Below are 27,727 nucleotides of genomic sequence, written 5' to 3' on the forward strand. Positions count from 1 at the left end.
AGGAGAGTGGGGTGGGGCTCTCAGATGCAGTTTAAGTTGTTACCATCACAGAAAGTACCACAACTTTAGGGTTAAATTTAAATCATAATTCTGGAAAAGGAAACCTGGCAGGCATAAATTAAAATGACATGTGGTGGAAAACCTAGAGAGAGAGGGATGAAATGGAGACATAGAGAAAATATATACCTGAGGCTTCTGAAATGACACCTTACAAGATGCCTCAGCCTCCAGTCAAGACTCCATCCACACAGTCATGGAAATGGAAGGACTCAACAATCTGCCCATGAGAGGGGGTATCTTGGGAGAGGGAAAGCAAAAGGTTAATCTTGATGGAAAACATCTTGTGGTTATGAAATAAAAGTAAGTAAGAAAAAAATGACAGGTCAGAAAAAGGCAGTGAAGGATGGTATTTTTTAAAAACTGAAACTAAAAACCTGTGGTGTTGATTTTAATTTTTAAAGAAATAAAAATTTGATAAATTATAGCCAGATCACTGCTAACACCTCTAGCCAAGGTTGCCAGAGTGTTTCCATTCCAGCATCTGAATTCAGTTGCTTTTGAAATGTTCACCTCTAGGACTGAGCTTTTCCATTCCCGTCTCTGCCCTAAGGTGATACCTTTTTATAAAAAAAAAAAAAAAAAAAAAAAAAGGTTTCAGCAAAATGGTCCAGTCGGTCTTTAGTAAGAAAAGAATCAGCAAGAAATTCGTTTTCCTATCCCCATGAAACTTAAGTCTTGGTGCCCCAGTCACTCACTCACACACACATCCACTGCACATGTTCCTTAGCAATACTACTACATTAACAACTTTTGTAACTTCACATTAATTCACTAAATGTTAGTCCTGGGCATTAGATCCCTCCTAGAGGAGTCCAGTAGATGAGGTTTCATCTTCTTTCATTTTATGGTACAAAGTGGTAAATAAATGTCAGAAGACCTAGGATTCTGTTTGACAGCCCCAACACAATTAAACAGCCCCTTGTCGTGTTCATTACAAATTTTCTAGAATTAATCTATTGTGCTGTGGGACCTTGCCTATCAGTGAGGAGGCCAAGATGACTCTTTGGGAGGATTTTACAGCAGGAGTGAGGTCTGCGTGGACTCAAGCTTATAATAAAAATTCAGTTTCAGCCTTACCTATGGAGTGACTAGGGACACTCCCTAATATAGGAAAAAAACAATGTCCTAATGTTTTAAGTGGCTTCTGTGTCATTTGTTTCTCATATGATGCACCCACGTCACTCATTCATGACAGACTATCGTCCCTATTCCCATGCCAGGTACCTGGGAACCCTGGACACAACCCACCCGACTTCTCCTCAGGCTGGAGCCCATAAGGGCCTGGCTCTCCCAGGAATGCAGTGAGAGGCAGTGGCAGCCAGAGCAGCAGTGGGTTGGGGGAGTTTCACCTTCAGCAGCTTGGAGCCCTTTAACAGGGAGCCACCAGCCAGACTCGAAGCTGAATGAAAGGGGAAAGTAGCAGAGCAGTGTGTGGGTGTAGTGGGGAAGGTTTTAGCTGCTTTTCAGGGGTTAAAATTTCCCTTGGAGGGAGATGCAGGGAAGAGTGAGACAATGAGGATGATAGAAACCATAAATGGTGATAAGTAGATAGAACAGGATATGTCCATGGTGGCAGGGAGAATGAGGTGTAACGATGCGGTTCTGGCGGGACCCAACTGAGAGTGCCAATTCAGGACAAATTGCTTAAACAGGGCAGTTACAGCCTAAGGCTGGGGTTTTTCCACCTCTAAGGCAAACCAAACCAGCCAGACAAAGAGGACTTTGGTCTCACCCCACTGGCTAACCACAAGTCACACAAGCAATTCCCTTAGACACTCCAGTTTCCCAGTATCACCATCAGTGCCTCTCGTTATGGGGACAAATGGTTATGAAAACCAATACCTCAGTAAAAGAAAAATGGTTCTCCTGATCCCATAGGACCAAGCCCCAGACCCAGGTCAATATACAAATTAGATCTTACCCACAAATCACGCTATTGCCAATCCTTTAGAATCTAAAATCTAAAGGTTATTCATAAAAGGAAAAATATATAGATGAGAGTTAGAATTAGTTAAATGGAATCAATTACATACAGTAATGGCAAAGTTCTTGGTTCAGGCTTGTAGCAGTGATAGAAAAACTGCAGGTTCAAATCAAGTCTCTGGATTACATCCCTAGCTGGGATGGGTCATCCTTTGTGTAGAGCTTCTGTTTGTAGCAAAGTCCTTCCAGAGGTAAAAAGCAGGATTGAAGACAAAATGGAGATGAGGCATCAGCTTTTTATAGTCTTTTCTGGGTGTAAGAACACCTCTTTGTTCTTACTGTGGAAAATTACAGCAAAATGGAGTCTGGAGTTACATGGGCAAGTTCCTGCTTACTTTGCTGAGTTACAAGGCATATCTGCCTTCTCTCCATGGGTCTATTGTATAGTTGATGGTCCTTAATGGGCCATCAAGCAGGCTAGGCAGAGCTAACACCAACGTGTCTGGGATGTCTCCCAGAAGCATAGCATAAGTTTGTAATAGAGAGTTTAGAGCCAATATTCATAACTTCAACTACAAAATTGATACACACATATAGACAGCATAATCATAACTAGTAAACCATAACCTTGTCTTAGACACCTCATTTGACCCCCTTTATACAAGATATGGTGCCACTACAGGACTTTGGTTGCAACCATGTTCTATATGGTCCCAGATTATGTCAATAACATCACGTGGGGAGCTGCAGTGAATCTCTGCTCGACCCCAGCATTGCTCCCTGGGGCCCAGGACTGAAAGCCAGTAAACCAGGGATGGGGCTGCTGGCTTGGAGTAAGTACCAAGAGCCATTATTCAAATGGGTGAGAGGCTCTAAGAACAACTGCTGCTGTCGGTTGGGTGGTTCTGAGCTCATTATTGGTTTAAGAAGAGCACTTGGTGACCAGGCCAGGTGTAGGGTATAGGCCATTAGTTCCCCCTGACTTTGGACACCTTCCACATGTGTGGAATGCCAGAGAAGGAGTTTGTGAGGGAGACTAGCTGTGAATGAAGGTCATGGCTGTATGAGTAAAGTGAAAGGTATTACAGCTGCATGTATCCTAGCTGTTCTAGACTGAATTCACTGTTAACCCTGGTGCTACCCTGAATGGAGAGTAGTTTCAGAGTCAGCAGCTGCGCAGGCCACTCCCCATTGCTCACTGAGCATTGCCACTGGTATGTTTGCTCCTGTGTTGTACTGAAGCCTGGTGCAAGGTAGGGGCAGGAGGCAGGATTCATTTATTCAGGGGGAGGGATAGCTCAGTGGTTTGATCATTTGCCTGCTAAATCCTGGGTTGTGAATTCAATCCTTGAGGGGGCCACTTAGGGATCTGGGGCAAAAATCTGTCTGGGGATTGGTCCTGCTTTGAGCAGGGGGTTGGACTAGATGACCTCTTGAGGTCCCTTCCAACCCTGATATTCTATGGTTACCTTTATTTTTATGCAAGTAGTTCTTTTTTTTGTTTGACAACAAATCAGCATGTGCTGTTGGCCAAAACTGCCCAACTCCTTCTGATGCTGCCTACTCCTTCTCCCTGCTCAGCTGCACCCAGAGCACATGGGATATCCCTGCCTCACCCTGTCCCCCCCACTTCCCCCACTTACTCGGTGCTCCTACAACTGATGGGATGTCCCTGCCTCCTGCCTCACCCTGTCCCCCCAATTTGCTCAGTGCCCCTAGAGCTCATGGGGTGTCCCTGCCTCATCCTGTCTCCCCCACACACACACACCTGCTCAGCTGCATTTAAAAATCCCAAGGCACAGTTAAGAATTATGGGTCAAATCCTTAGCTGTGTCTATTGACGTAACTCCACTGCAGTCAATGGCATTAATGCCGATTTACACCAGCTGAGCATCGGTCACTGCCATGATGACTACTACTGGGATTGGGCCTGAAACAGCCCATAGGCCCAGATAATCTAGGACTGTTTGATGCAACTGTCCTATACATTTAGAAACCTGTGTGTGCCAGAAGTGTAATATCAAAACAATACATTCCCTTTACATATTTCCTTTGAGACGTCGTAAGGTATGATCCAAAGTCCATTGAAATCAATGGGACTCTTTTTGTTGACTTCAGTGGACTTTGGTTCATGCCCATAGTGAATAAAGAGGGCCTAGGTGACTTGGTTTATTTGGACCTTCAAAAATCCCTTACAAGAAGGTATTAAGGAAACTGAGTAGCCATGTGAAGAGATGTAAAGTTCTGGCACTGGATCAAACTGGCTAACAGATAGAAAGTAAAATGTGAGACAAAATGGTCAATTTTGATACCAGCTAGAAGTTGTGTGTGTATTACAATGTTCCATACTAATACTGGAGTTATTTACTTTTATCAACTCGAGAAAGAGTCTTGGGCATCATTGTGTGCAGCTCAGTGGAAACCTCTGCTTAAAGTGCAGCAATGGTCAAAAAGCAAACAATGTGCACATGCATATATATGCAATGGAGAATAATATGAAAAATATTACACCACTATATAAATCAACTAAATGCTCTTGTAACACCAATAGGCAGGAGGGATTGAACCTGGGACCTCTGGAGCTTAGTGCATGAGCCGCTACCGCATGAGCTAAAAGCCATTTGCTTGTTAGCTAAGGCTGTAGAGCAGACTCATAATTGCTCTCTCTCTCTCTCTCTCTCTCTAAGTGGTCTTAGTGCCACTAGACGGAACAGAACACCACACCCAGGAGGTGTGTGGATTACACTCTCACCCTGATACTATATGATAGGGCCCTTCATTTTTGGTTTTTATTTTATTTTATTTTTTCCAGGAATTTGTCGGTGTTTAGTAATACAACAAACACAGGTGAAAATTAGTGGAAAAAACTACTAATAATGTTCTGGGTAAATATCGGGGTTTATTTTGGTGGACAGAAGGACAGGGGAAAAGAGTATTTGGTAGGTTAGTGCTTTGATGAATGGAATTCAATATGGTTTGCTGCGGAACTAAAACATAACTCAAAACACAATTCCACGTTGGAGTTTAAGAAAACAATCCCCAAATAAAACTTTTCATTTGAATAAACAGTTTATTGTTGTAGACTTAGAACTATTAGCCTATAAATGTTTACATTTAATAATTGGGCCACACTATTTGCAGCGTATACACTCAACTTCATCCTTTCTCCTGTTTTTGTTTTTTAAAACTTTTGAATACTTCCTTGTGTTCTGAAACGTATTCTGATACAGATTTTTGTTTTCTTCCCATTTTAGTGTGTCAAATCTTTAAATTGTTATCTACTAACAGCTTGAAATGTGTACATGGTTGGCATGAGATTCATCAGTATGTTCAAATGTGCATGCACTTCAGAGCTTGCATATGTGCCTGTTTGTTTATTGTGTGTATCCTTAGACTAGTAAGTAGCTGTGTGACTCATGCCCTCTCACTTGGGGTGCTCTTTTCACTGCTTTGCTGCTGTGTCCTCCAGTCTGGACAACCCACAAGTGGCCTCCAGCATGTAAGTCACTTTCACCTATGTCTGTGTGCACTTGCAAACTGCCAGTCACACTCGGACTCTCACTAGCCCAGGGGTGGCCAAACTGTGGCTTATGAGCCACATGCAGCTCTTTTACTGCTAAAGTGTGGCTCCCGGAGCTCTTCATGCGCCCTCCCCTCCATTCTCCACCTACCAGACTGGGGGTGGGGGGAGAGCTCGGGACCTTCACCTTGCAGCAAGGTGGTGGGGTAGGGGCTTCAGCCCAGAAGGGAGGGGGGTCTTGGGGTTTCTGCCCAGTGGGGTGTACCTGCCTGGGCTTGGGCTTCAATAGGAGCAGGGCTGAAGCCCTGAGCCCAGGCTCCACCAGGTGCACCCCAGCTTTTGAACTTCTGAAGATTGTTGTATGTGGCTTAGAGGGCCAGTAAGTTTGGCCACCCCTGCACTAGCCTGAATTACAGTGCAGGGTGACCCCAGCCTACTCCCAGTCCCAAACTTTCCCAAGAAATATACGTTTTATACTGTCCAGCTCTCTCCTGGACAATGCAAACGTATATAAAGTCCATCATTTTATTAATAGAAATGAGATACACAACTCCTGTTATTCCAAATGGAGTTCCCAAACACTTCAAATCAAACACACTGGTTTAGATAAAACAAGTTTGTTAACTACAAAGAGAGAGATTTTAAGTGAGTACAAGTAATGAGGCATAAAAGTCAGAAATGGTTACAAGAAAAATAAAGATAAAATGCAACTAATGCCTAACTTAACAAACTGTGGTACATTCACAGCAAAGTTTCTCTCACCACATACTCTCAGTATTCTTATTGCCAAACTTCTTGTCCAGGAGCCCCTTTTCTGTGTAATGGCTGCTATTATTTTTTTCATTTTCACTACATCTCTTTTCCTCCTTATTTCTTAAGTTTTTAATGATAGTTTATCTTTTATTGTAGCTTATTTCATTTTCATTTCATTCTTGCTTTACTTAATAGTTTTCTAACAATGTTTTTCTAATAATTTCTTAGATTACATCAAGACTAGTTACTTTTTCCTCTCATTCAATTGTACTATTCTTCCTTTAACGTTCCCACTTTTCCCCTTCTATCACTGCCTTTTTTCTTTCAAAGTACTGTCCCATTTGTCACTGTTCCTACTATTTCTGTCTGTCCTGTCCCTCCTGAACTGGATTTTCTCCCTTCCGGCTCTATTCCTGGAAACCCTCTGATGACAACTCGCCAACTGGGGTCTGTATCCACTGGTTCCCCACTTACTGTGTCCCTTCTTTTCTGGTGTTGGTTGCTGTCTCTTTTGCTACTGGCGCCTCTCTCTCCCAGTACTGGGAAGCTTCCTCCAGACTCCACCAGCCTTTCTGCTGCTGTCCATTTAGCCTGCACTCAGCAGTGCTCTGGGAGAGCTGAGGCCTCTCTCCAGCATTGTTTCCACCCCTTTTCCTTCCCCACAACCCATCCCAGCTCCAGCTCACCCCTTTTCAGTTGCCCTGCAATCCTTGGAGTTCTTGAGACTCTCCCCAGAACAGTTATTTTGGGCTCCCCTCTTTTTAAAAAAAAGAAATTCTAAACCCAATGAGGCTGCCTCCGAGCTGCCAACCTGTGTTCCTCCCATCACTCCTTTGACCCAACATTGTCCAATAAAGGCAGGGCAGAGAGTAGGCTGAGTGGGACAAGGGGGGGATATTAAGGCAGGAGGGAGGCTGAGGGGGGGTGCACAGGACAACGATGGGGCGGGAGATGGAGGGGATTGAATGGCAGCTGGGGGCGGGGGAAGGAGAGTCCCTTCCCAGCAGCCAGGGAAGATAGTGTTGCCAGTTTTTGCCAACTGATCAAGACTCACAGGATTTTGGCATCTGCAGGGAGAGCTGTCATGATGACACAAGAAGTTCCTCTCATCCTGTGATTTTCAGGGCAGGCATGCACCCCGAGCTCTGTGTGAGAGCCTCCAGGCTGAGGACACAGATCTGCCTTGCCATACAGGAAAGAGGGGAGTGGGGAGTCAGGGGAGTGGTGCTGCTGGCACTTGGACGGAGAAGTCCCAAGGCAGGCAAGTGGGAACTCAGAGAAGTGGTGTAGCTGGGTTCCAGTCCTAGGGCAGTGGGAGACAGAAGTGTTGCTGCTGGATCATGATAGCACAACAGTAAAAAAACACACAACCTAGACTAAAAAACTATTTGATTTTAAGAAAGCCTCATGAGTTGAGGATCTGGCTCCTGACTTTTGAGGTCTTGAGGCTGGCAATACTGCTAGCATGTTTGCACATTAGTAGGGAAGACAAGCCCTTCCAGGGCATGGCAAGAGGTGTTTCTCTGCAGTGGTGTTCTCTTCCTTTGTTCCCTATTATTACTTTCTATATAATTTAATGGGAAAACATAGTAAAGCTGGTTCATCTCTCTGGAGAGGCTGAGGGAGAGATAGGGAAGGTTTTGAATCTCAGGCCTGAATCAGTTAATGCTTTTACTCTGCCAGTAGAATGAATCATTCTGGCACTTTCCTGAGCTGTTTGATCTACTCCCTGTTCAGAGCTGGGTAAACTGGAGGAAGAAGAGTCTCTAATTTGCTGACAGCTCAGACAGATTATGTCACAGAAATGAATACAACCTTGCCTAGAGACAAGATCTGCCTCTAAAACTCTGATTTTTCTCTTTCTGCAGCCAGCGTGATTCTGGATCCAATCACTGCTCATCCTGATCTCATCCTGTCTGAGGATCAGACATGTGTAACAAAAGGAGATATAGCACAGAATGTGCCAAACAATCCTGAGAGATTTGATTCTTCTGTGTGTGTCCTGGGTTCTGAAGGTTTCACATCAGGGATACATTACTGGGAGATGGAAGTGGGGAATGGTGGTGACTGGTGGGCTGTAGGGGTTGCCAGAGAGTCTATAAAGAGGAAGGGATGGCTCAATTTTAGCCCAGTGGAGAAGATCTGGGCTGTGGAGTGTGACTGGGGTAAATACCAGGCTCTTGACTCCTCTGTGATCCATTTGCCTCTGAATGAGCGACTTGGGAAAATTGGGGTTTCTCTGGACTTTAAAGAGCATCATGTAGCATTTTATGATATTGATAACATGGTGCCAATATACACTTTCAAAGAGGTCTCTTTCTCTGATGAGAAAATCTTTCCTTTCTTCTGTATCTGGAGAACTCCAGGAAAATATATCAAACTGTGTGACCGAGAAAAGAGTTAGCCCTACATTTTCAAGTGTCCATTATTTTTTGGTGCCAGCACTCAAAATTAGTGGGCACTTATGAAAATTTAGAGCAAATTACCTCACTGTGCCCAGAATTCTGTACCTTTCAAAACTATAGAAAACATGAATGGTTGGGAGAAAATGTCAATGGAACAGCATTTACCCAAGTTATTTTTCTCACTGTGACTGGTTGGATCACAGAAACCCCCTTGGGAACTGCCACCTGATGTGCAAAGACTACCTCTGCTCCTGTTTTCCCTGCCAACTCAGGACTCCAGCACCCTGTCTTGCTGAGCCAGACACTCCGGTCTGCTCCAACACAGACCCAGGGTCTGAATTACTTGTCCCAGAGTTGCAAATTTACCCGAAAACAGCTCACAGAAGTGTGCTTCTCTTTAGCACTCAGATTCCCAACTCCCAATGGGGTCTAAACCCAAATAAATCCGTTTTACCCTGTATAAAGCTTATGCAGGGTAAACTCATAAATTGTTTGCCCTCTATAACACTGAGAGAGAGATATGCACAGCTGTTTGCTCCCCCAGGTATTAATACATACTCTGAGTAAATTACTAAATAAAAAGTGATTTTATTAAATACAGAAAGTAGGATTTAAGTGGTTCCAAGTAGTATCAGACAGAACAAAGTAAGTCACCAAGCAAAATAAAATAAAATGCGCAAATCTATGTCTAATCAAACTGAATACAGATAATCTCACCCTCAGAGATGCTTCAGTAAATTTTTTCTCAGGCTGGACACCTTCCAGGCCTGGGCACAATTCTTTCAGCTGGTACAGCTCTTGTTCCAGCTTAGGTGACAACTAGGGGATTCTTCATGATGGCTCCTCTCCCCCTCTGTTCTCTTCCACCCCTTTATCTATCTTTTGCATAAGGCGGGAACCCTTTGTCCCTCTGGGTTTCCACCCCCCTCACTGGAAAAGCACCAGGTTAAAGATGGATTCCAGGTCAGGTGACATGATCACATGTCACTGCAAGACTTCATTGCCCACTTGCCAGCACACACACATACAGGAAGACTAACAGGTAAACACAGCCATCTGCAGACAATGGTTCTGGTTAATGGGAGTCATCAAGATTCCAAACCATCATTAATGGCCCACACTTTATATAATTACAGTAGGCCCTCAGAGTTATGTTTTATATTTCTAGTTTTAGATACAAGAGTGGTACATTTTTACAAATAGGATGATCACACTCAGTAGATTATGAGCTTTGGAATGATACCTTACAAGAGACCTTTTGCACGAAGCATATCCCAGTTGCATTATAGTCACTTATTATCAAATCTTTATAAAACTATTCCAGTTACATTATATTCACTTATTATCATGTTTTTATAAAACCATATAGACTGAACAACGTCACACTAACCTCTAGTATTCTGGAGGCCAAGTGTGATAAATGAAGGGTGGGGAGAGGGGAGCTCTCTTTTATGAACACACAGCCAGCCAGTTAGCTGTAAAATCCCTCTTGGTAGCTGTTCTCTGCTTTTCCTGTAAAGGGTTAAAATGTCCCCAGGTTAAAAAAAAAAAAAGGAGTGGGCACTTGACCAAAAGAGCCAGTGGGAAGGCTAGAACTTTTTAAAATTGGGAAAGAACTTGCCCTTTGTCTGTTGTTCTCTGGGCTGCAGGGATGGAGCAGCAATGCTATAAGCCGGATTGCTATGTAAGGTTTGAATCAGATATGAAAAATTATCTTCTGTACCTAGGAGAAATTATTTGCATAGGGAATGTTTAGATAAATGCCATTAGATTTATTTCTTTATTTTGGCTTGTGGATCTCCTCTCTGCTAACCCCAGATGCTTTTGTTTGGTTGTAACCTTTAAGCTGAACCCTGTTTTGGGTGCTTAATTTTTGGAATTGCTCTTAAAATCTAGCAAAAGCCTAAATTCCAGATGTATTTTCTTTCTTTTTGTTTTTAATAAAATTTACTTTTTTTAAGAACAGGATTTGGATTGTTGGGTCCTAAGAGATTTGTGCCTGTGCTGTTTGATTAGCTAGTGGCAACAGCTAATTTCCTTTGTTTTCTTCACAGCTCTTCCTGGAAGGGGGGGAGTGAAAGGGCTTGAGGGTACTCCACAGGGAGGAATTCCCAAGTGCTCCTTTCTGGGTCCAAGGGATTTTTTTTTTTTTTTTTTTGCATTTGGGTGGTGGCAGCATTTACCAAGCCAAGGTCAGAGAAAAGCTGTAACCTTGGGAGTTTAATACAAGCCGGGAGTGGCAAATATTAATTTTTAGAATCGTTGTGGGCCCCACTTCTGCACTTGAAGTGCCAGAGTGGGGATTCAGCCTTGACACCAAGTCTACACAGGGTCTGAACGAGCTCTTCCCTGTCCCCTCTCCTATTGATGGGCTGGGGGGAAAGACTTCAGGAGCAGACCGTGTTCACATAGGCACACCTACTCTGTCTACGTGCACACCATGATTGAGCTTCTTTGCCAAAATGATCAATTATGGTTGGTTTGGGGTTATAAATCACTTTAGTACTTGAATACAGGGATAATGAAATGTTATCCTGATTGTATGGGTAAAGGACAGCAGAACTGTTCTTAGCATGCTCTGACAAGGTTTCATTTAGGGTGACCCCCCCTCACTCACTAAGCAGGGGTAGGGCTGCTAAATCCCAGTGAAAGGGAAAGAGGGTGGGGACAGGTGGTTGTATCTGGTGGCATGGGTGTTGCTGAAAGAATCCTAGACACTATTTGACTTTCACCAAAGAGCTCATTAGACTCAATTAAAGACTGGAGAGGTAATCCCAAAGCAAAGGGGAAATAAGGTGGGATAGTAAAATGGGGTGTAGATAGGTTCTGGAGAGAGGAATCTGGGAAAGAGAGAAGGTAGGGATTGACTTTTTTTTCTGGATAAATGTTGATAACTGTGAAGTAATGCACATTGAAAAACATAATCCCAGCTATACAAAATGATGGAATCTAAATTAGCTCTTTTCCCTTGTGATGCCATATGATTGGAACATGACCATTTATATCATTAATATTGCAACAAATCTTGTACAAAGTATGTCATGTGTGGTATCAATGGAAAAGTTACAATCTATCAAATATCACTATCCTGTTTGTATGCACATATCATTTTTGTATCTGAAGTTATGAATATTGACTATATACTGTATTTCAAATGTGTTTGTTCCTGGGGTAACACCTACAAGGTAGTTTGCATCAAGTCTAGCCAGCACTAAGCTCTTGGAATTAGAAAAAAACTTTATTTGATTAAATTGTTTTTAAATAACCACTCATCATTAAGTCTAGTGTCTGGGTGATGAAACAAGGGCTGGGATACCTAAGGAGACTGCATTTCTGACTTCTTGTTAACCAGTGTGATGAGACAAACGTTTATTCTTCCATAGGATATACCAAGCCAGTCACAAAAATAATCAGCAGTTTGGGGTGGGTCTGCCTCATTTCTTGGCCGTTTGTCCTGAATTTTGTATTCTCAGCTGTGACCCACTGAAAGACAGTCAGTGACATTTGGCATACTTTTTGCAGGATTCACAGAACCAGGTCAATTAAGCTTTGGATTAGAACCCCACGCTATTCAAAAATTTGATATTGAGAGTTTTAAGGGTTAAAGAGTAATTACAATGAGTGAGCAATGACCATATGATGGTCTTGACAGAAAAAACCCTGGAAGGTTTATGCTCACAAAAGAGGTTATCCTTTAGGAAGAAAGCAACTGATCAAGAACTGAAAAATCTGTTAGCCCCAAATGCAGCTCCTGAAGCAGAAGCAGTAGCAGTGGGAATGCTAGCAGTGGAAAACTAACAACAATTTGAACATGAACAAAAACTGGCAGATCTTCAATTGCAGGAAAAGCAAAAGATAAGCAGCTCATCAAAGGTGGATGGAACAGATGGCTGCTGAGGAAAGAGCTCATCAAAAACAGCTAGAAGCTGCCAACCTTCAACTCCAAGTCTTGGAAAAGGAAAAGGAAAAGAATCTGCCACAGCCTGAAACTCCATCTCCCCTCCTCAACAGCAAAAATTGGGAAAGGATTTGTCCCATTTACAAAGATACTGAAGACATGGAGGAATTTTTGTCTACTTTTGAACACCTATCCAGTCTTCACAAGGACTCAGATGAACAATGAATGCCTGTCCTCCTTAACCAGGTTGACTGGAAAAGCGCAAGAAGCATTAGATTATGTGCTGTTTAACGATCCTGTGTTTAAAGTGATTCAAGGTCACTCCTGAAACTTGCAGGGTAAAGTTTAGAAAATTTAAAATGTCTAATGACTGTACTTTTGTGGAATGTGCTCATAAATTAATAGGTTTTGTTTAAAAGTGGGTTGTGGGAGCAAAGGCTCATGGGAAGTTTGAGACATTTTTGGATGTAATCACTTTGGAACAATTTTTGGGCATTGTTTCCGAAAATATTAGAGCAGCTGTTTGTGATAGAGAACCTTCAGTCTTAATTGCTGCAGAAATTGCTGGTGCTTATCTACATAATAGAAATTATGAAAAGTCTAAACCCCAGTTTAAAAGGAGTGAAGGTGTTAAAAATAGGTCCAGCCCTACTTCTATTAGAAAAGCACATTGGAACCCAGAACATAAAAACTCTTATTCTAAGGGGAGACAAGTGGTCTGTCATTTGTGTGGTATACGTGGATTTATCAAGCAGGAGTGTCCAAATTTTAAAAATAAACCAGCAAGGAATTTTCCTCCAGGGCAGATTGGCAGAGGCCCTGGAGGTTTTTCGCCTTCCTCTGCAGCGTGGGGCACAGGTCACTTGCTGGATGATTCTCTGCACCTTGAGGTCTTTAAACCACGATTTGAGGACTTCAATAACTCAGGCATAGGCTAGGGATTTGTTACAGGAGTGGGTGGGTGAGATTCTGTGGCCTGCGTTGTTCAGGAAGTCAGACTAGATGATCATAATGGTCCCTTCTGACCTTAAAGTCTATGAGTCTAAATACCACAAAGCCCCCCAACATAAACTCTATAACTCTTTAAGCATAGAAGGTGACCAGATAAAGCCCAATGCTGCCACTTTGTGTGCAAATGCTGTTACTGTTGTCGCTGAAGGAATTAGCCTTAGGATCCATATTAAAGCTAAATATGGGAAGAAGAAGAGTGAGTTAATTAGCAGTGCAGAAATTAATGGAAAAAAGTGTATGGCATGGAGGGCCACCACAGCTGGTATTACTTTGGTAAAGCAAGTCTTGTCAGAGAGGAAATTATTTGCCATATGAAATATCCACTGGGCAGCCAGAAATCAACCTCTCTAGCCTCACACATCCTAGTCTCCATGACCCTGGAGGACTTCTCTCTTCCTGAAGACTTTCTGCAGTACAGTGTCAAGGACCCTGGATGCTCCATGGGCTCTCAGGTCTGGACTGTCAAACCACAGAGATCAAGGAGTGATCAAGGTGGAGAAGCCAATCTCATTACCACAGGGACTGTCCAATCTGTTTCTCTCTGTTCTCTATGGTCCAGGAGGACTCTGGGTGTCCTGGGTCACAAGAGTGTCACTGAGACATGGGAGGACTAGGCCATTGGGAATGTAAAAAAACAGGCTTCTCTAGCCACAGTCATCCTAGTGTCTATGACCCTGGAGGATTGTCATCTAACTACCCCTCACTCATGACCTCCTGCGGTCTCTTCCAACCCTAATCTTCTGGTCCTATGATTCTATCTCTCTGTCGGTGGAGGACTCCTGGCTTTCCAAACCCCTATACCTCATCTCTATGACACCTGGGAGCTGATTCCCCCTCACTCCCAGGAACACAAGGAAGGGGTGAAAAAATCCTGGAGCTGCAGAAGGATTAGATAGGCCTGGAGGGGGTAGCTGTGGGGGCTGCACAGTCAGAACTGATGGAGGTTCAGGGTGAGAAGTGATGTGGGCACTGGTTCCCTAATTGATAGCTGGGATGGCTATTAATAGACAGGTAGATGTGGAGTAGCAGGGACACAAAATTAATTAATTGGGGTTTGGGAAGTAGCTGGAGACTCCGCATCTGCAGGGAACCTGTGAAAGGGAGACCCAGGAACTGGAGAGTGTAACCTCCAAGGAAGGGATGCTACTGTGGGAAGGAGTTGGGGGTGGGGAGATGTCATGTGGATGAAGTTGACCTGGCTGTGTGGAGGGGAGAGGCAAGTACAAGGCAGGTTTAACCAGAAAGGAGAGAAGAAAAGAAAGTGAAAAAATAAAGTGAAACAAGGGTAAAGAGAGAAACCTGAGGAAAGTGGGGGAAACTGAAATGAAGAGTGAAAGCAAAACAATCCTGAGAAGGGAAAAAGCTCAGGGAACACGGAGAGGGGAAAGGAAAAACTCAGGGGAGAGAACAGGAACCTGAGGTGGAATGATCTATGAATGTGAATAGAGTAGAGCTAAGGAGACAGAAAAATAGATGGGAAAAGTGTGCTATAAAAGGTGACGTGTAAAACTGGATAAAATGAACGAAAGGAGTGAAGAAAAGAGAACATGAGGGATACGGAGATTTATAAAATGCTGCTGAAAGTCAGACTGGTTATGAAAATTCCCTCTCAGCTCCTTTTAAGCCTGACATTTACTTAATGTAAACGAAGCATATTTTTTCCTTGTTTATTTCCTTTTAATTTCCCAGTTGTAATTTTGAAGGCAGACATGGAATTCCCCCTCACCCCCAATTGGTTGTGTCACCCCAACAGCAATGAGGGGGTGTGTGGGTGTGTCAATCTCATGATAGCCTGGGCCTTACTGTTATATGTTGCTATCCACTCTACACTCTGGGGCATGCACTTTATATCACATGTACGTAAAGAATTGCTCAGCTGTGCTCTGGAGAGAGCTGGTTTGGTCACTTCACCTCCCAAGCTACAAACCTGCTGGTGTGTGACACAAGCAAAATAAATGTGTGACAGATATTTGCAATGTGGGACACTTGGGCTTTATGGCTCATCACACTAGAATCAACAGCCCATACTGGTTTTAATGGTCATGTGAATTAAACTATTTAAAAATGAAAACTAAGATATATACCAAATGGAGCCGCACAATCCCCACTCCCATGGCAACAGGGTTTGTACTATGACCTCTCTGGTCCCCTGCACTCATCTCCACCACTGGAACTTTAGGAATAATTGCTATTATGACTGACGGCCAACCACTGGAGGGGGACTTAACAGACACTTTGCCAGTGGGCCTACTAGACAGCTTATATTAGAGATCAAGACACCTGGGTTCTCTTCCTGGCCCCAGTGTGGGGTAATGATAGGTAACCAAATTATTTCTATTTTATACATTTATTCTGCAAGGCAGTAGAAGGGAGCAGCCATTGTGCAGTAGTGGATAATGATAAGTGTGGTTAGATGTTGGGCTGTGTGTGTGTGTGTTCCCTCTGTGTGCTGCCCCAGCCCTGTGCAGACAGCTGGCACGGCAGGCCTCGAGCAAACCGCCCAATGACTACACGATCTATTAAGGGATGAAGGCACCCAGCCAGGTTTATTGTTGATGAAGCACAGTATTAGTATCCCGCAGACTCTACTGGACCACTAATACATGTATGCCCGTAACAATGGACCAGCTCAGTGAACAGCGGTACTTTCCATTCCTCCCTAGGCCAGACAAAGATACTCTCTCTGAGAGCCATCTTTATACCCCGATACAAACAAGTTAGTACTGCCCCCTGACGTGGCTAGTTATCACCCATCACCTTGTACATGCTGGTTCAATCAAAACATCTCTATTACGTACTGTCATCGTGACATTATCTTTTATGAGGGGTCAGTGTGTGTTCCTGTTATCCTTGGGGAATGTTTTTGTACCATCCTTGATATTGGGATGTTCAGGTACCACTTGATATCGGGATGTGTTTGTGTGAGTACTCTGTGATTAGCACTCCTTAGGAATGTGTGTATTTGGAATGTGTGTTTCTGTAAAAACTATAACTTTTACCTTTTAAAACAGAGAGAGAGAGAGAGAGAGAGAGCAGAAGTGAGGAGAGGAGGGGGAAGAGGGGAGTGAAGAGTAACCTAGGAAGATAGGGAGACCTGCGCCAAGAGAAATTAATTCTATAAAGTTATCTTAAGATACATGAAGCAGCAGCAAGTTTAGCAAACCGAGAAAAGATATAAAGGAAAACTTAACCGGTATATAAAAATATTTGAGAAACGTTATATTTTTAGCCATGAGCATGGAGTGTGGCTCCAGGGGTTAAAGCAGTTGGGAACCTGCCCAGTTGGGACCCCACCCCTGGTTTTATCCTGGCTCTAAGAGGAGAGTGGGATTGTTACCTGCTCTTGCAAAGCCAGAATTTGTTCCCACAGTGTCTGTTGCTTTTGTCCACATGCCAAATGCCAAGTGCCCTTTTTTGCTGCAGTTAACTGTTTTTGGGCAACTCCATCTGTTAATGCAATTCTAGGTGTTAACCCACTCAATTGTGTTTTTTCACTTTGAAGTTCTTTTTTTTTCTCTCCCCTGCAACTGAGTCACAGTTCCTGTCTCCTAATGTACTTTCTGAACTGTTCCATTTTCCCCTTCATCTGATTTAATAATTCAGTGAAAGTACTGTTTGCTACTTTTTCCTTCTGTGCAATTACTTGTCCTGTTCTGACAGGCACCAGTCTATGTTTAGTTTTTACTAGGGCTCTTGATTAATCACAGTTAACTCATGCGCTTAACTCAAAGAAATTAATCGCGATTAATCGCAGTTTTTCCACATTTTTATATATATTATATTCCGTGTTTTAATTAAAATCAAAATGTATATTATTTTTTATTACAAATATTTGCACTGTAAATATGATAAACAAAAGAAATAGTATTTTTCAATTCACCTCATACGAGTACTGTAGTGCAATCTCTTTATCGTAAAAGTGCAACTTACAAATGTAGATTTTTTTTATGTTAGATAATTGCACTCAAAAACAAAACAATGTAAAACTTCAGAGTCTACAAGTCCACTCAGTCCTACTTCTTGTTCAGCCAATCGTTAAGACAAACAAGTTTGTTTACATTTACAGGAGATAATGCTTCCCTCTTCTTATTTACAATGTCATCAGAAAGTGAGAACAGGCATTTGTGTGGCACTTCTGTAGCCAGCATTGCAAGGTATTTACGTGCAAGATATGCTAAACATTTGTATGCCCCTTCATGCTTCGCTCCTCATTCCAGAGGACATGCTTCCATGCTGATGACGCTTGTTAAAAAAAAATGCGTTAATTAAATTTGTGACTCAACTTCTTGGGGGAGAATTGTATGTCCCCTGCTTGTTTTACTCACATTCTGCAATATATTTCATGTTATAGCAATCTCAGATGATGACCCAGCAAATGTTCATTTCAAGAACACTTTCACTGCAGATTTGACAAAATGCAAAGAAGGTACCAATGTGAGATTTCTAAAGATAGCTACAGCACTCGACCCAAGATTTAAGAATCTGAAGTGCCTTCCAAAATCTGAGAGGGACGAGGTCTGGAGCATGCTTTCAGAATTCTTAGAAAAGCAACACTCCAATGCAGAAACTACAGAACCCGAACCACCAAGAAAGAAAATCAAGCTTCTGCTGGTGGCATCTGACTCAGATAATGAAAATGAACCTGTGTTGGTCTGCACTGCTGTGGTTTCTTATTGAACAGAACCTGTCATCAGCATGGATGCATGTCCCCTGGAATGGTGGTTGAAGCATGAAAGGACATATGAATCTTTAGTGCATCCGGCACGTAAATATCTTGTGATTCCGGCTACAACAGTGTCATGAGAATGCCTGTTCTCACTGTCAGGTGACTTTGTAAACAAGAACCGGGCAGTATTATCTCCTGCAAATATAAACAAACTTGTTTGTCTGAGAGATTGGCTGAACAAGAAATAGGACTGAGTGGACTTGCAGACTCTAAAATTGTACATTGTTTTATTATTGAATGCATTTTTTGGACATAATTCTACATTTGTAAGTTCAACTTTAATGATAAAGAGATTGCACTGCAATACTTGTATTAGGTGAATTGAAAAATACTATTTCTGTTGTTTTTTTACAGTGCAAATACTTGTAATCAAAAATAAATACAAAGTGAGCACTGTACACTTTGTATTCTGTGTTGTACTTGAAATCAATATATTTGAAAATGTATAAAACATCCAAAAATATTTAAATGGTATTCTATTATTGTTTAACAGTGTGATTAATCGCGTGATTAATCGTGATTAATTTTTTTAATCGTGCGATTAATCGTGATACATTTTTTAAATCACATGACATTGGAAGTTTTTACCAGTATCTGGCTTTTATCGTAAGGTGGTGGTTGCAATGCAGTGGACTCCATTTCATCTTTTAATTTTGCTAGGGCCACTTTTTTCCATTTCTGTCCCCATTCTTCAGGCACAGGGGAGCTACCTGAAGCCTGCTGTTAATGACAAGTATTTATAACAGGGGATGGCACATCTCTTTTTTGTAGTTTTTTTACAGCTGCTTCCAATGTTTTATTCTGTTCCAGTGCTTGCTGTCTCTGGACTGCTTGTCACCCTGCAAGGGGAGTGGGAATGTTCCAGGGTTCTGTAACTTCTCCTGCTTGTTTTAACTCTTTGTTTCTGCTCCTTGCCCTGCCAATTTTGTGGCATGTTGTTTTAACCATTTAACAGCCATGGTTATAGTTTGCAATATTCTACATTTCAAGGCTACAGTCTCTGCCCTAGCCTTACAGATTTCATTCCATGTTTCTTCTACACTATGTTTTTTAAATGCATATGGGCCCCCCTTGCTAGCAATCAAGCGGGTGCAAATTTTACTCTGTGGGGATTTGCGGGGAGGGGATAAGGGAGTTCCCTAGCTTGGTTTTCTGTCATGTTAGATCATGATTCCTACAGAGGACAGCTCGCTTATTTACCAGATCAGCGGTCGTAGGTCACCAGTGTACTTAGATGTTGACAGATGTTTGGCTGTGTGTGTTCCCTCTGTGTACCGCCCCAGTCCTGCGCAGACGTTTGGCATGGCAGACCTTGAGCGAACCTCCCAATGACCACAAGATCCATTAAGGTTCAAAGGCACCCAGCCAGGTTTACTGTCGATATAGCACAGTACTAGTATACTGCAGACTCCATCAGACCAGTAATACAAGTATCCCCATAACAGTGGACCAGCTCAGTGAATGGCGGGACTTTCTGTTCCTCCCTAGGCCAGACAAAGACACTCGTTCTGTGATCCATCTTTATACTCCAAAACAAACAAGTTATTACTGCCCCTCTGACACAGTTACTGCCCCCTGACATGGCTATATGTACCGTATATGTTGGTTCAATCAAAGCATCTCTATTACGTATTGTCATCCTGATCTTATCTTTTAGGAGGGGTCAGTGTGTTCCTGTTATCCTTGAGGAATGTTTTTGTACCATCCTTGATATCGAGATGTGCTGCTACCACTTGATATTGGGATGTGTTTGCGTGAGTACTCTGTGATTAGCACTTCTTAGGAATGTTTTTTTCTACAATATCAGCCCTGTTCTTGACAGATTCTATGAGCAGGTCCTGTCTCATACCAGGCCTCTGATACAAGGGCTTATAGAATCATAGAAGATTAGGGTTGGAAGAGACCTCAGGAGGTCATCTAGTCCAACCCCCTGCTCAAAGGAGGACCAACACCAACTAAATTATCCCAGCCAGGGCTTTGTCAAGCCAGGCCTTAAAAACCTCTAAGGATGGAGATTCCACAACCCCCATAGGTAATCCATTCCAGTGCTTCACCACCCTCCTAGTGAAATAATTCGGAAATATTTCCGAATATCCAACCTAGACCTTCTCCACTGCAACTTGAGACCATTGCTCCTTGTTCTGTCATCTGCCACCACTGAGAACAGCTGAGCTCCATCCTCTTTGGAACCCCCTTCAGGTAGTTGAAGGCTGCTATCAAATTCCCCCTCACTCTTTTCTGCAGACTAAACAAGTCTCAGGCTCTCTTCCTCCCACATCTAACCACAATATGTAACCAGATCATATCTATTTTCTGTATTCATCCCAAAAGGCAGCAGGAGTGTGTGGCCAGCATTTGGGATTTCCATAGTGAAGACCTGGGTTTTCTGTCCAGTTCCACTTGTAGAGACCTTGTGCAGCCTCTAAATAAATTGCAGGAATTAGTGTTTTCTTGTGTGTTTTCTAGGGTGGGGATGTGGTGTTTTATTAGCTATAAGGGTTGTGATGTGCATGGAAATATAAACAACAAAAGCAACAGGTGATATTTGAACTCATTGATTTTAGCCTTTAGTTTGCTGCATTTTGACATTGGCTGCTGGCTCACGGAAGAGTCCCTCTCTCACACGTGTGTCTGTGACAGGGTGCCTGCTTTTGAAGAGCAACAGAACAAGCAGCTGAAACTAGCACAAATGATGAACCTTACAGCAATCCAGTAACTTGGGAGCTCTGCTGGTCACATGGTGCTGATCTTCCTTCTTGTTTCCAGTTGGGAACTTACATTCAAAGGCAACCAACCTATATACAATGTGTTATTCACATTTCTTCTACACATCAGCAATTCCTGTGGTGGCCTCAGGAGTGTTAATGGGAGGGGAGCTGCTTCATGGGACAGTCTTTCTAAGATGGAGACCAATCTGTAAAAACATTTGACCCCTCCCCCTCTTGCTATTAGTGCTCAGAATTAGTTTTCTGGCTGCTCCTTATTGAAATAGCTAGCACGCTGCATCTAGCTGCCAGGGAGCATCAAGCCCTGGGGAAGCTACTTTACTGTGGCCAGTTCACTTTACACAGCTGCAGTAATGTGGCCAATGTGATGAAAGAGCAGTAACATTGAGCCAGTTTCTCAGCTGGTGCAATGACTGTGGTTTCATTTACTTTAATGGATCTAAACTAATTGATAGCTCCTGAAGATGTGGCCTGTTATTATAGCCAGTTACAGAGCAGCCTGTGTAACTACTAGCATCCCTAAGAGCATCTCTAGACAGAGCTTCCTTCCAATCACAGTTGGCTTCCCTTTCTTGGTCCTAGGCAGCCACTCCCCAGATGCTTCCAGGCCTCCTGCAGCTGGGATGGACAAGTGGCCAGAGAGCCTTGCAGACTGGAGTTCTGTTTATCCTGGACCTTGTATGGGGGTAGGAGCTCCAGTATTGGCTGCTCTCTGCGGAGTGCCAAGTCTTTGCTAGAAGTGACGATAGTGGCAGAGGAACAGAAGTAGTTGCCAGGCCAAGAAGAGGGACCAGAGGGAGCCAGAGTTTTAAGGAACCTGAGACCAGGTTGGGAGGGGGCAGTTGCAATCATAGGTACAATTCTCACCCTCTTCCCTGTTCTGCTCCTCCATTTTGCCCTTTTTATTTTCTTACATATCCTACAGTGCTACTCGCCACCTTATGCCACTATGACTTCTGGGTTGGCAGAATGGCTTGTAGCTCATCATGGATGTAGGCTCAACATCTCATGATGCATTGTTTTCTGTCCCAGTATTCCATGGTCTTCCAGCTTCAGTTCATGGCATTTTTCAATGGCCCTTTTTCGCTGTCCACCCAGCCATGTGTGTGTGAAAGGATGAAACCCACACTGCTCTCCAGTGATCTGCTAACTATCATTAATACATCACAGATGGCAGTGCAGTTAATCATAAAGTTCCTTACCGAACAGGATTCAGACTTGCCTGACCTGATGGGTGACATGGATAGGGATGAAATACAATTACTTTTGCCATTCACGGAGCAGCTGCACAGGGTGGGCCATCACTTTTGGGCTCGGGAAACAAGCACTGAGTGGTGGGATCACATTGTTATGCAGATCTGGGATGAGGAGCAGTGGCTGCAGAATCTTCATATGAGGAAAGCCACCTTCCTGGAACTGTGTGTGGCGCTCACCCCAGCACAGTAGTGCGAGTACACAAAAATGAGAGCAGTCCTATCAGTGGAGAAGCACATGGTTATTGTGGTGTGGAAGCTGGCAACTCCAGACTGCTACCAGAGGGTCGCTAATCACTTTGAAGTGGGGAAGTCGAATGTTGGGGCCGCAGTAACGCAAGTGATTAGCGACCCTCTGGTAGCAGTCTGTCTGTCATCAGCACAAACACACACTACAGACAGCCACTTACCCAAAGGGTGCTGTATTTGCTCCTCCTTCACCTGGAGAACTCCCTTGCAAAACTCCCTGTTAGCAGCCCCTATTAGCAAATGTTCTACTGATGACCAGCAAATACTTGTGTAACCCACTGGCAAAGTGAGTGTCAAGTCCCCCTCTAGTGGCTGGTCTATAAACAGCACAGCAATTATTTCCAGAGCTGAAATGGTGGAGTGTGCATTGGGTGTCTGAAAAGACATGATTCAAATTCTGTAGCTGAGCCAGGGAAGGGAACGTTATATAGTTCAGTGTGAGTTGTTTCTTTGTTGTATTCTTTAAAAAAATCTTTGTTTCTGATTTTAATGGTTTGTTTTAGTCACACAATGTGGAAACATCTCAAACAGGCTCAGAGTTTATAAACAATTTTATCTGTAGTTTATGGGGTGAAATGCAACAATGAACTGCAGCTGTTCCACAGCTCAGCAATTCATCACATAAATTGCTTGCTAGTGTCAAACCCTGGCACGTTTGAAAGCTAAGTACAGTGACCAGGAGGGCTCCCTCCAGAGCACACTGATCAGTTCCTGGTTTACATGGTTATATGTAGTATAAACCCAGACAGGCTGAATAACAACCTGTCATTGTAAAGCCAATACTCTCATCATAGCGACAGGCACAGTCCCCACTAGTGCTGGGGTAACACAACAACCTGGAGTAGTAAATCCCATGATCCTACCCCTAAAAATATATTCAAATGGAAAATTAAAGTGGAACAAAAAAGAATTTAAAAAAATATTTTATTTATAGTAAGTAACTCGGGCTTAAAAGGAGCCAAGAGGGATTTTTAAGAACCAGAAAATTACCACGAATATTGTGAACAGATTTTTAAAAGGCTTCCCATGGGATAAATGAGATACAGTCTCACTTGCTGTAATATTTTGTAAATCTCTCTCTCTTGCTCTGTTTCCTTTTCCCTTTCTTTCATTCTATCAATACTTTTATATATAATTTTTTCCAGCACTCATTTCCTATTTCTGTTTATTTCTCTCTTTTTCCCCAACAGTCAGCTCATCGTCTCCAGTTCCCTCCTGTAGCTCCTCCCCACAGCAGCTTCCCCTCCCCAGTGTCTTCAAGGTATCACTCTCCATTCACCATATTGCCATCCCCTTCCCTGAGTATCCCTCTCTCAGGCTTTGACCCAGCAGCCTTTTAGAGTCCTCCACAGCCACAGAGAATAGTGACAAGCAGACTAAGTGACGAGGGCTGCAATGGGATTGGATTGTCTATCCAGATCACTATGCGCTCTCTGTTGTTATGACAAGCACCAGGACCCACTGACAGGTTTCAGAGTGGTAGCCGTGTTAGTCTGTATCAGCAAAAAGAACAAGGAGTACTTGTGGCACCTTAGAGACTAAAAAATGTATTTGGGCATAAGCTTTCATGGGCTAAAATCTACTTCATCAGATGCATGCAGTGGAAAATACAGTAGGAAGATATATGTATATATATATACACACACACAGAGAACATGAAAAAATGGGGGTTGCCCTACCATCTCTAATGAGAATTGGCACTCTGTAGCAGAGCCGGATGGAAGGGTAGCCCAAGAGGGTAGCAGACCCTTTTCAGAACATAAGAACAGCCACTGGTTCAGACCAATGATCCATCTTGCCCCAGTGCTTCAGAGGGAATGAACAGAACAGGGCACTTTAGTGAGTGTTCCATCCTCTTGTCTGATCCCAGCTTCTGGCAGTCAGAGATTTAGGGACACCAAGAGCATGGGGTTGAGTCCCTGACCAACTTGATTTATAGCCAATGATGGACCTGTCCTCCATGAATTTGTCTAATTCTTATTTGAACCAGTTATGCTTTTGGCCTTCACAATCTCCGCTGGCAATGAGTTCCAAAGATTGACTGTGCAGTGTGTGAAGAAGTATTTCCTTATGTTAGTTTTAAACCTGCTGCCTATTAATTTCACTGGGAAACGCCTACTTTGTCTGTTAGGTTAAGGGGTAAATAACCCTTCCTTAGTCATTTTCTCCATACAATTCATAATTTTATAGACCTCTATCATATCTCCCCTCAGTTGTCTCTTTTCTAAAATGAACAGTCCCAGTCTTAATCTCTCCTCACATGGAAGCTGTTCCATACCCGTAATTATTTTGGTTTCCCCTTCTCTGTACTTGTTCCAATTTTTTTTTTTTTTTTAGATGAGGGTGACCAGAACTGCATGCAGTATTCAAAGTATGGGCATACCATTGATTTATATAGTGGAATTATGACATTTTCTGTTTTATTATCTATCCCTTTCCTAATGGTGCCTAATATTCTGTTAAATTTTGTGACTTGCAGTGCACATCGAACAGCTGTTTTCAGAGAACTAGCCACAAGGACTCCAAGATCTCTTTCTTGAGTGGTAACAGCTAATTTAGATCCCATTGTTTGTATATTTTTTGTATTTTTGTATTTTTTCCCCAAAACCTCCTCTAGTGACCCCTCAATCTGGGACAGGTCCTCAGATTTGTCACGTAAAAAGAATAGCTGATGTGTGGGAATCTCTCCCACACCTTTGCAGTGTTAACCAGAATTTTATGGCTCACCACTAATGTGATCAGAAGATAATTTAGGTTCTTGTCCCAATTCAGGCTACAGGGATGGAGACCACAGAGAGTTCAATATCGTGAGAGGACTCTCGGGGTATGTGGCAAGGACACTTATACTGAGGAGAATACCAACTTGTTAAGATCTTTATTAAAATAAAAGAAAGAAGCATAAATGCTACAAAACACAGAGTCACAAAGAAGTAATACAATTCTATGATCCCTGGTGGTAACATTTCTATTCTAAAAGACTACTAAAGCTAGCATACTCACACCCTTCCCTGAAGACCTATTAATATGAGACGGAGGACCAGCCTTGTCTCTGGCATGCCCGAGGAATTGACGGTCCAGGCTTCCCAAGTTGTTAGGGATTAGGTTTGAGTGTTGAGTAGCTAGGATATATTGCGAAACTGAGCTGATAGCTTGATAGGCAATTCTCCCTCAAAAACCCCACATCTCTCCCTACCCCTCAGTGACCCTCTGCTTCTGCTGCAGCTTCAAGGGTTCTTCCCTCACTCCACCCCACCCACCTCCCACAACCCCTGGTGCTGCAGAGATGGAGGGGGAGGAGATGGAATTATGAACCAGAGGGTTGGGTACAGGGGAGTCCTCTAGGGTCATAGAGACTAGCATGACTGCAGCTAGGGAAGCCCATTTTTTTATTCCCCCCATGTATTAGTGACACTGTCTGACTGAAGATCCCAAGAGTCCTCCTGGACTATAGAAGATAGTGACAAACAGTCTAAACAGTTCCTTGGACAATGAGATTGGCTTCTCCATCTCGATCACTCGCTTCTTTCTATGGTTTCACAGTCCAGACATGAGACTCCAGGGTCATAAAGACTGGAGTTTCTAAGGCTCGAGAGGCTGATTTCAGGGTCCCCAGTGCAATATTCCACCCCCTGTGTCTCAGGGACACAGTCTGAGCTGGGATCCTGCCCCCACCCAGAGCCAGGGGTAGATTCTCTCCCCAGGGACAGAGGCTGGTGGGAAAGTGAAGATTGGGACCTTGTTATCAGCATCAAAAAATGTCACCTGGACCCATTCACAGTCCAGACAAATCTGGATCCTCCTGGGCACCTGGCTAAAGGGCAGGGCGGTTGCAGGGGAGGTGAGAGCCTGGAACAGACCCAACCACTGCACAGCCCAGATCCCCACTTCAGGGTTAAAGCTGACTTCTCCCTCCCTCCTCACAGACTCTCTGGCCACTCCCACAGCCCAGAATCCTCTGTCCCCCACCTTAACCTCCCAGCAATGTCTCCCTGAGATGAATCCTTCAGAGCCCAGCACACAAGCCCAAGAGTCAAATCTCTCAGGATTGGTGGTCAGAAGCTGACATGTGTCTCCCCATCTCACACTTTTCCGATCCTCAGACAGGATGAGTCGGGGATGAGCCATGTCTGGATCCAGAGTCACATTCACTGGGAAGAGAGTCAGAGCGTTAGGAGCAGAGCTCAGCCCTGGGGGAGTCTGGGACCATTTCTCACAATCCCTAACATCCCTGCTTTGGCTGGGACAGTCCTGGATCCCAAGGAGCTGCCTGAGCCAAGCTGTCATGGCAGTACCTCAGCCTGTGTAATGTAGGGTGACCAGACAGCAAATGTGAAAAATTGGAACAGGGGGTAGGGGGTAATAGGAACCTATATAAGAAAAAGACCCAAAAATCAGGACTGTCCCTATAAAATTGGGACATCTGGTCACCCTAGTGTAATGGGATCCACTTCTGTACATTCTCTTTTGGTTATAGAGGCTGCAGCTCCCTACTCCCCAGCGGGGGCTGCTTCATTCCCAACAACAGAGACTTGGCAAGGAAGGTAGCAAAAGCTTGTAATTAGGAGAGACCTGAGGAGGCAGGTACCAACTTTAAATCCGAGAGGGAGTCTCCTCCCATAAATGCATCCTCCACTTCCAGGCCTGGGAGCAGAGATGAAGATGCAGCACGGGGGAAGAGTCAGTGGTTCAAGGTCAGTGAACTGGAAGCAGGAGATGCCACTGGGTGGGGTAGCCCCTTCCCCAGCCCAGAGAGGTGAGAGGGCTGCAGGTGGTAGCACTAGAGAGACACCATCTCCCCAATCCACAAAGCACCTGCAGTGGCAGAGCCCAGCCCTACCCAAAGGACAGGTAGGATGTTGAAGAAGAGCCAGGTGAAATGGGGAAGGGTGTGACAACCAGGAGGCTCTCGCTCCTGACCACCCTGAAGGTAATATTAGAAAGGCTTGTGTCAGGGCTGGATCCCCACTTTGAACTTTAGGGTACAAATGTAGGGGCCTGCATGAAAACTTCTAAGCTTAACTACCAGCTTAGCTCTGGTTCGGCTGCCACCATTTCAATGGATTCCCTCCCTGGGAAGCCTTGAAAAACCTTCACCCATTCCCTGGTGAAAACAAATCCAAACCCCTTGGATTTAAAACAAGGGGAAATTAACCATTCCCCTCCTTCCTCCCACCAACTCCTGGTGAATCAAGATCCAAAACCC

At 43.6% G+C, this 27,727-nt stretch overlaps 2 protein-coding genes across 8 annotated transcripts in view; one reads left to right on the plus strand and one right to left on the minus strand.

Annotated features, from left to right (window-relative positions):
- The window catches only part of LOC117887167 (butyrophilin subfamily 2 member A1-like), a 52,393-nt gene extending 43,424 nt beyond the window's left edge, over positions 1 to 8,969 (plus strand). For all 7 annotated transcript variants that reach the window (XM_034789487.1, XM_034789491.1, XM_034789492.1 and 4 more), the window contains one exon: positions 8,125 to 8,969. In XM_034789487.1, coding sequence (XP_034645378.1) covers positions 8,125 to 8,660 — 536 coding nt within the window. In that variant the 3' untranslated portion in view covers positions 8,661 to 8,969. The remainder of the gene's footprint in view (positions 1 to 8,124) is intronic.
- Positions 8,970 to 25,435: 16,466 nt separating this feature from the next.
- On the minus strand, positions 25,436 to 26,808 carry LOC117887608 (butyrophilin subfamily 1 member A1-like). The gene has a single exon (XM_034790253.1). It carries the CDS (start codon positions 26,806 to 26,808, stop codon positions 26,161 to 26,163), a length of 648 nt encoding a protein of 215 aa, XP_034646144.1. The 3' UTR covers positions 25,436 to 26,160.
- Between the last annotated feature and the right edge of the window lie 919 nt (positions 26,809 to 27,727).

Source organism: Trachemys scripta, chromosome 14 (genome assembly GCF_013100865.1).
Source record: "Trachemys scripta elegans isolate TJP31775 chromosome 14, CAS_Tse_1.0, whole genome shotgun sequence".
Taxonomy (NCBI): Eukaryota; Metazoa; Chordata; order Testudines; family Emydidae; genus Trachemys; species Trachemys scripta.

Excerpts from the sequence above, each read along its gene's own strand:
- LOC117887608 (XM_034790253.1), bottom strand. The coding sequence starts at position 26,808 with ATGACAGCTTGGCTCAGGCAGCTCCTTGGGATCCAGGACTGTCCCAGC.